Source organism: Dipodomys ordii, unplaced genomic scaffold (assembly GCF_000151885.1).
Source record: "Dipodomys ordii isolate 6190 unplaced genomic scaffold, Dord_2.0 Scaffold45, whole genome shotgun sequence".
NCBI lineage: Eukaryota > Metazoa > Chordata > Mammalia > Rodentia > Heteromyidae > Dipodomys > Dipodomys ordii.
In genome coordinates this window covers 7,949,794-7,963,163 of record NW_012267261.1, presented here as the reverse complement: position 1 = coordinate 7,963,163, position 13,370 = coordinate 7,949,794, and the positions used below count along the sequence as shown (strand labels likewise).

Below are 13,370 nucleotides of genomic sequence, written 5' to 3'. Positions count from 1 at the left end.
GAGGCTGAGATCTGAGGATCGAGGTTCAAAGCCAGCCTGGGCAGCTAAGTCTGTGAGATTCTTATCTCCAATAAACTGGAAGTGGCGCTGTGGCTCAAACAGTAGAGAGCTCTCCTTCAGCTGAAGAGCACAGGGACAGTGTCCAGGCCCAGAGTTCAAGCCTCACAACCAACAAAAAAACAAAACAAAAAACAATAACAAAAACAAAGCAAACAAAAACAACCTGCAAACCAAACCACAAAGTAACTGACAAATGCTCAACTCAATTATTTCAATTCTAGGTATTTATCCATGAGTATACTTATAAATGTGTAATTCACAGCAGCATTGTTTGTGACAACAAAGGTTTGAGCTAAATACATCATAATACACCTAGCACAAATGAGAGAAATTTTAACCAAGTATCTAGATACCCACAAGAAACTGGCAATCCTGGTTGTCTGTAAAGAGCTATGAGGTAGCTATGAGACCATGTTTAACTTTATGGATGTCAAAACATGGGGATATATTGATTTATAATATAGGAAGTTAAAATTTCGAGTTAATTTAATGAAAAACAGAATAATATAATGGATTTTTTTCTTTTGGTGCTGGGAACGAAACCCAAGGCTTTATGCATACTAAGCACCTACTCTACAACTGAACTATTCCTCAGCCCTATACTAGACTTTAAGAGGGAGGTTATATCAAACCTGCCAGCCGCTCCCTTACTTTGTGACTTTAATCTCTTTAAGCCTCAGTTTTTTTCATTAGTAATACAAAGCAAAATAAAATAAAACCTGTCATATTCTTCTAGATCCTAGAAATCATGAAGTAACATACTTTTTTCCCAAATAAATGCCAAAGAACTATGAGCTCTTCTATTTGAGAATATGAAAATTAAGAAGAATTGTTGTTTCCTTGCCTTTTGATAGCCAGGGCAAAGATGGGGAGGCTTAGCTCAGAAAATCTATTGGTGACAAAAGCACAGAATGTCACTGATCTCTGTACTGTTTGCCAGTACAGTTAATTAGGTCCAGCATCACTGAACCAGCCCTCCATGTGCCTTCTTTCTGCAGTGTGTACCTCTTTTAACACCAGTTCCCTGAGACTTGAGGTCTCTGGTAAACCCAGGTGGTATTCTAACCAAAGGCCAGAAGGGGCCACTGTTGAACTAGTCTAGGGAGAATACAAGGCATTCTTTTACCAAGTGGCTACTGATCAGGCAAACCACACCCTGAATGGCAACTGCTCTCTCAGCTACTGGCTAAGTAAGCCTATTCTAGGCAGGACAAACCTGGATTTCAATTTTCTCTTGAGATACGCTCCAAAATAGCTGTCACTAGAAGCCATTCTGTCTCTTAACAGATTCTCATTGCCTTCCAACTCTTTCCTTCCTTATACTGCTTATTTTTCTCATCTTCCAAAAGATTTGCAAGGCTGATCTCGTAAGTCCTATTTTTTTTTCCTCTAGTTTTGTCCTAGATTATACAAACTCCTCTTTGGAGCTTCCTTAATTTCCCTAGTGAAAACCTTGGAGAACAGGTGTGGGGAGTATGGGAGGATTAATCCTTTGTACCAGTACTGAATCTGATTTCACTGAATATGTATGTGTAGATTCTTTTATTGGTTTATCCTTTGTCCTGCACTGGCATGAATACAGTCAGCTACTTGTCTAACACGAAACAGAACAGACAGAAAGAGATAAAAGAGAAAAACAAGAGGTCAAATTAGGCTCGCAAAGTCTATCAATTCGTTTACAACTGTTTGTTCTACCTAAGCCGGAATAATTTTGCAAAGGGCTTTCTATTGTTTCTCAGTCAAGCCTACAAGTAGTACTACTACTCTAGGGTGAAAAAGATAAGAGGATGGAAAGATTAGGTTTAACTCTAATTCCACCACTACTCATGTCTTTAGATATAAGAGTATTTTTCAGTATCTATGACTTTAATTTCTTTCTTAATTTCTTCATACACAATAGAGCAGATCATCTTAAACATGAGCTTATTATAAAATTATATACCAAAAATTTTAAACATTAAATTTATTAGACAGTATCTTTAAATTAATTATTATTATTATATTGGTTGTAGGGCTTGAACTCTGGGCTTGGGCACTGTCCCTGCACTCTATCGCTTGAGCCAGAGCTCCACTTCAGGTTTTTTTTTGTGGTTTTTGGAGATAAGAGTCTCACCCGGGCTGGCTTTGAACCACGATCCTCAGATCTCAGCCTTCTGAGTAGCTAGGATTACAGGTGTGAGCCACTGGCGCCCAGCTTAATTAAAATTTTTTTGTTTTGTTTTTTGGGGGGGGGTCCAGTTGTGGGGCCTGAACTCTGGGCCTGGGTGCTGTCCCTCAGCTCTTCAGCTCAAGGCTAGAGCTCTACCACTTGAGCCACAGCACCACTTCCGGCTTTTTTCATTTTGCTTATGTGGTGCTGAGGAATCGAACCCAGGGCCTCAGGCATGCAAGCCAAGCAGTCTACCACTGAGCCATCTTCCCAGCCCTTAATTAAAAATTTTTAAATTTAGAAATATTACATATGTTTTCTCTTACCCAGACACTGACTCACATCTGTAATTCTGGCTACCCAGGAGGCTAAGAGCTAAGGATCACAGTTTAAAGCCAGACTGGGTAGGAAAGTCCATGAAGTCCTTATCTCAAAAAAATCTGGAAGTACAGTGTGGCTCAAATGGTAGAGCACTAATCTTGAGCAAAAAGCTCAGAGACAGCACCTAGTCCCTGAGGGTCAAGCCGCAGAACTGACCAACCAAACCACTGACATACACACACACACAATATTTCATGTATAATATATTACATATGATATTATATATATTCTTTCATTGTCTATCTATCTATCTATTCTCTTTTTTCCTTTTCTGTGTTAGTGTTGGAGATTGAATCTAGGGCATGCTAGGCATATACTCTACCTTGCAACCACACCCCCAGCCCACTGCACACAGTTTCATCTTTCATGTATCACAAATGGTGTGTAGATAAATCAGTAACAAGCTGGGTAATATAATCAATATGAGCAAATATGAGTGAAGTACTTAATTTTGAAAATGAGTCATTAGTGAGTAGACTTGCTTCCAACAGCTGTATTATCACCTTTAAATTGTGAACCCTGAACTGAACTGTGTGTTGGCATTTTGAAGTATGACCTGCCACCATAACACTGTCACACAATGTCACAAACAGCCTCTGGTTTTCCTGTTACTTCTCCCCTATTAGTCAGAAACCACATGATGAATCACAAGGGTTGTGATCAACATGAGCTACATCTAAACACATTGGCAAAAGAAAGCAGGCTCTTCTGTGGAGCTAGGCTCCTTTTCCTGAGAACTCAAATACAATCTACACAGCCAAAGGGCAAGGGAGATCTCTGGCCTGACACGGTCCAGCATGATTTCTATTTGTATCCCACTAATCCTTGGTTAAAAAGCATATAACAAAAATACTTAAAGACACACAAAAAGAAATCATAAATACACTGAAGACATACATACATAGATACATACACACATATATGTACACAGAGGTTTGTGACTAGAACAGCCTCTTGTTTTCTGGTGTTTCTCTTAGTCTACGTCAAGCCCTTCTTCTACAGAGTAGAGAGAACACTTACCAAAGTAATCAGAACTGAAAGGGATTGTAGCAAGCAAGCAAGAAGAAAAGAAAGAGAGAGACGGAGAAAGAGAATTGGGCAATCTACATAAAAATGAAACAGCTACCTATACTGATACTTACAGCAAATACACATGGAAGTGTCTATTTATGGTGATTCCCTAAACCAACTGCCCCAAACAGGAAGAGTATTCAGAAATCTAATAATGAGTTATGTGGGCAAATCTTAATGATAAAAATTAAGCACACAATTGAAGAGTTTGAACTTTGAAAATAATAAAGTGGGGCTGGGAAGGTGGCTCTGTGGTAGAGTGCTTGCCTTGTATGCATGAGGCCCTGGGTTTGATTCCTCAGCACCACATAAGCAGAAAAGGCTGGAAGTGGTGCTGTGGCTCAAGTTGTAGAGTGCTAGCCTTGAGCTGAAGAGCTGAGGGACAGTGCCCAAGTCCCAGGACCGACCAAAAAAAAAAAAAAAGTAAGAAAGAAAATAATAAAGCAAGTCTTTTGTAAAATCCTCTGAAATTAAAACATCAGTAAAGATAAAACTAAGTGAAAGATATCTTTCTAAATTGTGATATAATGTCCTCTTCGAGTAAAAAAAAAAATCATGATCACCTGATATAATGAAAGAAGATCAGAGAGGAAATTCTGAAGCTATGAAAAATGTGACAGCTTGATATATGATTTGGGTCTTTATAAAAAAAGACAAGATCATGAGCTAGAGGTATAAATAAACTAGGTAGAGTGCTTGCCTCATATGAGTAAGGCCCTGAGTTTAATCCCTACTGCCATAAAAATAAACAAGATCATAACCCAGAGATCAAGTGAATATATATAGACATATTATATATTATACATGTATGCATATATACATATAATATGTATACATTATATTATATTATCATTATATATTAATACATTAATTAATTTAATATATATTTTTTGGTGCTAGGAATTGAATCCTAGTCCTTATACATGTTAAGCAGGTGTTCTACCAATAATCTATATCCTTAATCCTCAAGCTAGTATCTTAACTGGTTCTGCTCCATTATATCTCAGAGCTGTGACAACAGCTCAGAAAACAAGTATATAATAAGGAAAAGACTAAAATTTTAATGCCTAATAGAACATCAGACAGATGGGAGGAACCCCTCCTTCAATTTGCTTTTACAAAGCAAATTAAAGAAAGGGCATAAAGAGATGGTAAATACCATGGAATGTTAAAACCTATAGAAAAATGGCAAACTATTAGGTACATATTTACTTACAAGGCGTTCCTTTGCTGGCTTCTTCCATAGTTACCCTGATATAGGGCTTACTACAGTCAACTTCAATTTCATCAGAAAAAGGAGCTGGCTGCCGCAAGCCCTGAAGAGAAGAAAAGTGAAGGTAAAGAAAGTTAATTCAGTGGAACACATCAAAATGCCCCCAAACTGGAATCAAGTCAATATGCTACAACTAAAATTCCTCATAAAACCTTATAATATGAAGCAGAAAAAAAATTATTCTAAAGTGACAAGTGAGTTTCAACATTTTGCAAAATAGGTAAATCACGGCAGGAGAAATATCTGCTGGTGATTTCATGGTAAAACTGAGCAGGCTGAAGTACCTACCTAGTCTCTAACTTCTGCAGCATGTCAGGATACAAAATTGCTAACATTCCAAAGTGCATCTCATACAATTATTTCAACTAGACACCTGGGAAGTCAAGCAGCTCCTGGGTGCTTTATTAAGAATAATTATCACCATGTAATACTTCATATTGTGAAAATATTCAAATGTTCCCTGGGAGGCAAGTAGTACTACAATCTGAGTCCCAATTAAAGATGAGGGAAACAAGGTTTAGAGAAGTCATCTGAATTGTTCACAGCTACTCAGAGGCAGAGCTGAAATAAGAATGGAGGTATGTTCATTTCTCTGTGCATTGCTTTACTTGAAAGTTTTTGCTAAATTTATCCCTAAGTTATTTCATCTGATACTACTGTGAATGGGACTTTTAAAAAATATTGTATCTATCTATTATATAGAAGAGCAATTGATTTGTATGTCTATGTGATTGCAATTAATTTCTATTTCTATGTTCTGTAACTCAGCTAAACCCAACTATTAGTTTTAGTAGTAGTTATGCTGTTTAATACATTTCTTAGGATTTTCTACATATGAGATATTGACATCTGTAAATAAAGACTGTTATACATTCCTTTCAAACATATTAACCCTTATGTAGTTAGAACTTTTGGTACAATACTGAGAGGTAGAGGGTGGGTTGTAACTCAGTAGCAAAGTGCTTGCCTACCAAGTACAACATAGTGGGTTCAATATCCAGTGCCAAAAGAGAAAATAGAATAAAATAACAAAACAAAAATAAACAACATAGAGAATTGGAAAAAACAAATACTCTTGCCTTGTGCATGCATGTAACAGGGGGAAAATGCAATCTTTAACCATAAAATGTGATGTTAGCTACAGGTTTTGGTAGGTTGTCTTTATTTGGTTAAAGAATCTCTCTTCTTTGTTCAGTTTGTTGAGAATTTTTAAAAATAATAAATAGATGACAAATCATGTTGAGCAAAATAAGCCAAGATCAGAGAGACAAATGGCACATGTTAAATTCAAAATACAATGAGAGGGGCTGGGAAGGTGGCTCAGTGGTAGAGTGCTTGCCTTGCATGCATGAGGCCCTGGGTTCGATTCCTCAGCACCACATAAGCAAAAAGAAAAAATCCAGAAGGGGCGCTGTGACTCAAATGGTAGAGTGCTAGCCTTGAGCTGAAGAGCTGAGGGACAGCGCCCAGGCCCAGAGTTCAGGCCCCACGACTGGACCCAAAAAAAAAAAAAAAATACAATGAGATATGACAAAGTAAATAGGACTCAAGAAACAAAGGACCTCTTCTTAATTTGTCAGATTTTTAGATGACTCTATGTTCTTTTTTTTTTTTTTTTGACTCTATGTTCTTGATCCCACATTTGGTATATACATGTGCACATACAAAGGAAGCTAGGAGGAGGGCACAGAAGCAGAAGGAAACAGGTGATAAAACACAGCAGAGGGACCCATCAGCTGTACTGGACATTGACAAAAGTGAACTAAGTAACTCAAGGGCACTGATGGGAGGGAGGGAACGAGAAAGAAAGAGGGAACAGCTTATCCTATGCAGAAGGAAAGAAATTTACAAATCATCTGATTTGAAAGAAATAGTTGTATTGTCAAAGTTTGTAGAGTTCACAAGCTTTATAGACCATGATAATGACAATTCACCTTGAGAAGATTAAAATGTGTTTGTGACTTTAGCTAAGTATCACTATCCAACAGTATTGTAAAATTTATGTAATCACTTAATCTCAATAAAGAAATTTAAAAAATAATAAGTGGATGATAGATTTTGTCAAAGGCTTTTCTTCATTCAGTGAAGTATTTTAGTTCTGTGCTTATTATGGTACTTAATTGATTTAGGTTGTTAAAGCAGCCTTGTATTTCTGAGCAAAACCAACTAGTCATATTTATGGTCTTTTTATATGTTCAGGAATTGCATATGCTATACATTTGTGAAAGATTCTAAACTATTGTTTTTACTGGTGGTATATGGTCTAGCTTTGGAAAATGGATTGGAAAGTGTTTAGTTCTCTTTCTGTGTAGGTTTTCTTATTGTTGTTGTTGGTCATGGGGCTTGAACTCTGGGACTGGGCGCTGCCCCTCAGCTCTTCAGCTCAAGGCAAGCACTCTACCAATTTATCCACAGCACCACTTCCAGTTTTCTGGTGGTTAATTGGGGATAAAAATCTCATGGATTTTCCTGCCCAGGCTGGCTTTGAATCGCAATCCTCAGATCTCAGCCTCCTGAGTAGCTAGGATTACAGGGGTGAGCCACCAGCACTAGGCCTCTGTCTAGTTTTTGTTTGCTTGTTTTTTTGTTTTTTGTTTTGGTCTGGTCGTGGGGCCTTGAACTCTGGGCCTGGGCGCTGTCCCTCAGCTCTTCAGCTCAAGGCTAGCACTCTACCACTTGAGCCATGGTGCTACTTCCGGCTTTTTCCTTCTTGCTTATGTGGTGCTGAGGAATTGAACTCAGGTCCTCAGGCATGCAAGGCAAGCGCTCTACCACTGAGCCACATTCCCAGCCACTGTTTTTGTTTTTTTTTTTAAAAGACTGAACCCAGGGCCCTACACATGCTAGTCAAATGCTCTACCATTTGAGCTATTATCCCAGGACACATAAACATACCTATACACCCATAACTCTTTTAATTTCAGTCCACTTAAATTCGAAATAAATCATGACATGATTAAGCTGAATCCAGAGACTAAGGAAAACATCCTTTTGTTTTCAGATAAAAATATTTTTTTAATTATGCTACAATATTAAAACGCTTTTTAGTGGGGTGTTGGTGGCTCACACCTATAATCTAGCTACTCAGGTGGCTGAGATCTGAGAACAGCAGTTCAAAACCAGCCTGAGCAGAAAATTCTGAGTTTCCTATCTTCAATTAACCAGCAAAAAGTAGGAAGTGAAGGTGTGGCTCAAGTGGTAAAGCGCCAGCCTTAAAAAAAAAGCCAAGCAAGAATGCAAGGCCTAAACATTGTACTCATTATGTGACTTATGGAATTGTAACCCCTTTGTACAAGTCTTTAGTAATAAAATTTTTTTTAAGTATGACATTTTGATTTTGTTTTGTTTTTTTTTTTTGGTCTGGTCGTGAGGCCTGAACTCTGGGCCTGGATGCTGTCCCTCACTCTTCAGCTCAAGGCTAGTGCTCTACTACTTGAGCCACAGCGCCACTTCTAGCTTTTTTCTTTTTTCTTATGTGGTGCTGAGGAATCGAACCCAGGGCCTCAGGCATGCAAGGCAAGCGCTCTACCACTGAGCCACCTTCCCAGCCCTAAAGTATGACATTTTGAGTTCAAGCCCAAATACCAGCACAAAAACAAAAATAACAAAAAAACTTACCTTTATTTATTTTTTATTGTGAAAATAGTTACATGAGCAAGGTAATGAGTACATTTTTTATCAAGCATTGCTGCCTCCTTCTTTGTTTTTCCCCTACCACCCCTTCCCTCCCACTTCCACAACTACACCCCTCCCTCCCGCAAATTTTTTAAGTAATAAGACCTCTATATATCCCAGGCTGACCTTAAATGCGGGGTCCTCCAGCCTCAGCCTCATAAGTGCTAGATTTCAGGTGGCATGTATTACATTTGGCCTAGAATTTGATAATGGAACCTTCTTTTAAGATGTGGTAAAGATATAAGTGAAAACATTCATTTTTAGAAGATATGTGTATGTAATCCTTGGAACACTTCCGTTAATCCTAGATACTCAGATGGCTGATATCTTAACCAAGTGCTGGTAGCTCATACCTGTAATCTTAGCTACTCAGGAGGCTGAGATCTGAGGATCAAGGTTAAAAGCCAGCCCTAGCAGACAAATCTGAGACTCTTCTGATTAATTAGTAGTGGGAAATTAGTAGCAAATTAGTAGTGGGAAAATGGGAGAATGAACTCTAATAGGTATGGAGTTTCTCTTTGGGATGACAAAGAATTTTGATGATGCTTGAACAACTATGAATATATGAAACTGAAGAAAGAAATCTTTTTTTGTGTGCCAATCCTGGAGCTTGTAACTCTGAGCCTTGGAGCTGTTCCTAGGCTCCTTTTACTAAAGGCTGGAGCTCTACCAGTTTGAGCCACAGCACTACTTCCGGCTTTTTCTGTGATCAATTGCATATAAGAGTCTCACCTCACAGACTTTCCTGCCCTGCTTGGGCTGGCTTCAAACCGTGATCCTCAAATCTTAGCCTCCAGTATAGCTAGGATTACAGGCGTGAGCCACCAGTGCAGAGAAGAAAGCTTATAAACAAAAGTGCATGCAGATAAAAAAAAAAAAAACTAGGCCTACTGTGTCTCTAAAAATTAATGTCAAAAGTGTGTTGGAGCCAGAATAGTAAATATTCAGGAATTTTGTAGGTTGCTTATCATACCTCTAATGACTTGAAATCAGTCATAGAAATCAGCAAATACTATATATCAGGGATATTTTTCCCCCTGATGAGCTAGGACACTACTGGTTATTTTGCTTACTTAGAAAGAGATCAGCTATGTGCTGGTGACTCATGCCTATAATCCTAGCTAATGAGGAGGATGAGATCTAAGGATGACAGTTCAAGGCCAGCCTGGGTAGGAAAGTCTGAGTCTCTTTATCTCCAATTAACCACCAAATATCAGGAAATTGGACTATGGTTCAAGTAGAATGTCAGTCTTGAGTGAAAAAGCTAAGAGATAGCATCCAAGGCTGTGAGTTTAAGTCCCACTACAGAAGAAAGGAAGGAAGGAAAGTAGGTCAAGAGGGTACTAGTAGCTTATGCCTACAATCGTAGTTACTCAGGAGGCAGAGCTCTGAGGATCATGGTTCGAAGCCAGTTGGGTCAGGAAAGTCCATGGGACTATTATCTCCAAGTAAGCCATAAGTGGAGCTGTGGCTCAAGTAGTAGAGTGTTAGCTTTGAGTGAAAAAGGTCAAGGATAGTGCCCAGGCCCTGAGTTCAAGCTCAGGACAGAAGAAGGAGAAGAAAAGAAAGAACCAGAGAAAGAAAAAGAAAGGCAAGGCAAGGAAAAGGAAGGAAGGAAGAAAATATTTCTTTCTAGTAATATGGCAGTGAGAGTAGAGTGACAAGAAGATTTTGCTAAGGAAGAATGGGTAGGATGTGATATAAAGAAAAACATGTAGGGCTGGGAAGGTGGCTCAGTGGTAGAGCGCTTGCCTTGCATGCTCGAGGCCCTGGGTTCGATTCCTCAGCACCACATAAGCAAAAAGAAAAAAGCCGGAAGTGGTGCTGTGGCTCAAGTGGTAGAGCGCTAGCCTTGAGCTGAAGAGCTGAGGGACAGTGCTCAGGCCCAGAGTTCAGGCCCCACGATCTGACCCAAAAAAAATAAATAAATAACAGTTTGAACTAAGGAATAGAGAAAAAAAAAGTTTAAAATAAAGGAGTCAATTCCTGGATAATGAATTCCTCTGGTGTAAAACCAGGATATTGAAGAAATAACCAATAGACAGGCAATGACCTAATCCTCAAAAAGGTAAGTGGTGAAAAGGACAAACAAAAGAGTAATAGCTAAGTAGAAACTTTGAAGAGCTTATATCAAAGGGAGGAGGAGATGCCAGAGAGACTTAAGGAGAACTCTGATAAAGGTGTGTCAGAGACCAAGAAATAATTTTAGAGAAGAGATTACTGAAGGAACTGGGTGTGGTGGCAACACATTGCCTATGTCAGCATTGGACAGGCAAAGACAGAAAGATGGATGAGTTCCAAGTTCAACCCACACAGTCCCCAAAATAAAAAGGTTCCAGAAGATTAAAAAAAAAAAAGGCAAGAACTGGGAAAGTCTTTTAATTTGAAGATTCAAACAACTTCAAGAAGTTAGGCATTAGGCTGGGAAGGTGGCTCAGTGGTAGAGCGCTTGCCTTGCATGCCTGAGGCCCTGGGTTCGATTCCTCAGCACCACATAAGCAAAAAGAAAAAAGCCGGAAGTGGTGCTGTGGCTCAAGTGGTAGAGCGCTAGCCTTGAGCTGAAGAGCTGAGGGACAGTGCTCAGGCCCAGAGTTCAGGCCCCACGATCTGACCCAAAAAAAATAAATAAATAACAGTTTGAACTAAGGAATAGAGAAAAAAAAAGTTTAAAATAAAGGAGTCAATTCCTGGATATGAATTCCTCTGGTGTAAAACCAGGATATTGAAGAAATAACCAATAGACAGGCAATGACCTAATCCTCAAAAAGGTAAGTGGTGAAAAGGACAAACAAAAGAGTAATAGCTAAGTAGAAACTTTGAAGAGCTTATATCAAAGGGAGGAGGAGATGCCAGAGAGACTTAAGGAGAACTCTGATAAAGGTGTGTCAGAGACCAAGAAATAATTTTAGAGAAGAGATTACTGAAGGAACTGGGTGTGGTGGCAACACATTGCCTATGTCAGCATTGGACAGGCAAAGACAGAAAGATGGATGAGTTCCAAGTTCAACCCACACAGTCCCCAAAATAAAAAGGTTCCAGAAGATTAAAAAAAAAAAAGGCAAGAACTGGGAAAGTCTTTTAATTTGAAGATTCAAACAACTTCAAGAAGTTAGGCATTAGGCTGGGAAGGTGGCTCAGTGGTAGAGTGCTTGCCTTTCATGCCTGAGGCCCTGGGTTCGATTCCTCAGCACCACATAAGCAAAAGAAAAAAGAAAAAAGCCGGAAGTGGCGCTGTGGCTCAAGTGGTAGAGTGCTAGCCTTGAGCTGAAGAGCTGAGGGACAGCGTTCAGGCCCCACGAACGGACCCAAAAAATAAATAAATAAATAAATAAAGAAGTTAGGCATTGGCCCAAGTGGTAGAGTGCTTGCCTAGCCTGCTGAAGCCTGCATTCAATCCCTAACCAGTGACCTTCCATAATGTATTAGTGAGTTAGAACACCAGTACCTTTAAAACAAAATGGGAAGAAATGGAAACATGTTTTTGGAACAACATAGGACAAACAGGTGGGCACTGGAATGAAGGTAGGAAGGATGAGCAAATGTCATTATATAAAAACCGAACTACATAACTTGAGCATAAGGACAAGAGAGAGAAAATTGGGAGGATGAAGGAAGGGTGACATTGATCAAGAAGCTCAAAACCTGACTTATGGAATTGTAACCTCCACACAACTGCTTAATAAAAATAAAGACAAAAGAAAATAAGAGAAGGGAATAGGTTAGTTGGGACCCCTCATTGAAGATGTGTGGCACAAAAGTAATGAGGGCAACAGAAGGTACCTGGGAAGTCAGACCAATCAACAGGCAGGGTTTTTGTTTTTTGATATTTTCTTTTTTGCTTGGTCTTGTTTGTTTTCAAATTAAAAAATATCTGACATAGGAGGAAGAGATAGTATGATTAGGGTTCAAAGACAGCCTAGACAAAAAGCTGGTGAGACCTGATCTCAAAAAGAAGACTGAGCATGGCATCACACATCTGCAACCTGAGCTCCTCCAGCTACTCAGGAGGCAGAGGCAGAAGGATCAGAGTCTAAAGTGACCCCTGGCAAAAACATAAGGACCTATCCGAAAAACAAACAACAAATCTAAGACAAAAAGGGCTGCGTGGTAGAGTGTCTGCCTAGCAAGTACAAGGCCAAATTTAAATCCCAGGACTGACCAAAAAATTATCTGTATGTGTCTAAGTTGGAGGAGAAACCAAAGTAATTGAAAATACACAGAAGAAAAACCATACCTTAAGAAGAAATTAGGGAAATGGTAGGAAATAGCCTTGCGGAGAGCAATAGGAAGGTGTAAACCAAAGAAACAAGGATTCTTTTGTGACTGTGGGCGCAGGAGGTTGGGGAGGTATGCGTACTCTGGTCCTGGGGCTTGAACTTGGGCCTGGGTGCTATCCCTGGGCTTTTGTGCTCAGGCTAGCGCTCTACTACTTGAGCCACAGTGCCACTTCCAGCTTTTATGGTAGTTTATTGAAGATAAGAGTCTGACCTAGTCAGCCTCCTGAGGAGCTAGGATTACAGGCATGAGCTACCGCTGTCCAGCCAGATTTCTTTTTTCTTTTTTTGGGAGGGGTAGGTTGTGGAGCTTGAACTCTGAGCTTGGGCGCTGTCCCTGCGCTGCGCTCTTCAGCTCAAGGCGAGCGTTCTACCACTTGAACCACAGTGCCACTTCTGGATTTCTAGTGTTTTACTGGAGATAAGAGTCTCACGGACTTTCCTGCCTGGGCTGGCTTTGAACCGTGATCCTCAGATCTCAGCCTCC

General features: G+C 39.6%; 1 protein-coding gene across 5 annotated transcripts in view; it reads right to left on the bottom strand.

Moving 5' to 3' along the window:
* The window catches only part of Pcyt1a (phosphate cytidylyltransferase 1, choline, alpha), a 54,444-nt gene that overhangs the window by 14,337 nt on the left and 26,737 nt on the right, over positions 1 to 13,370 (bottom strand). For all 5 annotated transcript variants that reach the window (XM_013019452.1, XM_013019455.1, XM_013019453.1 and 2 more), the window contains exon 3: positions 4,878 to 4,977. In XM_013019452.1, coding sequence (XP_012874906.1) covers positions 4,878 to 4,977 — 100 coding nt within the window. The remainder of the gene's footprint in view (positions 1 to 4,877; positions 4,978 to 13,370) is intronic.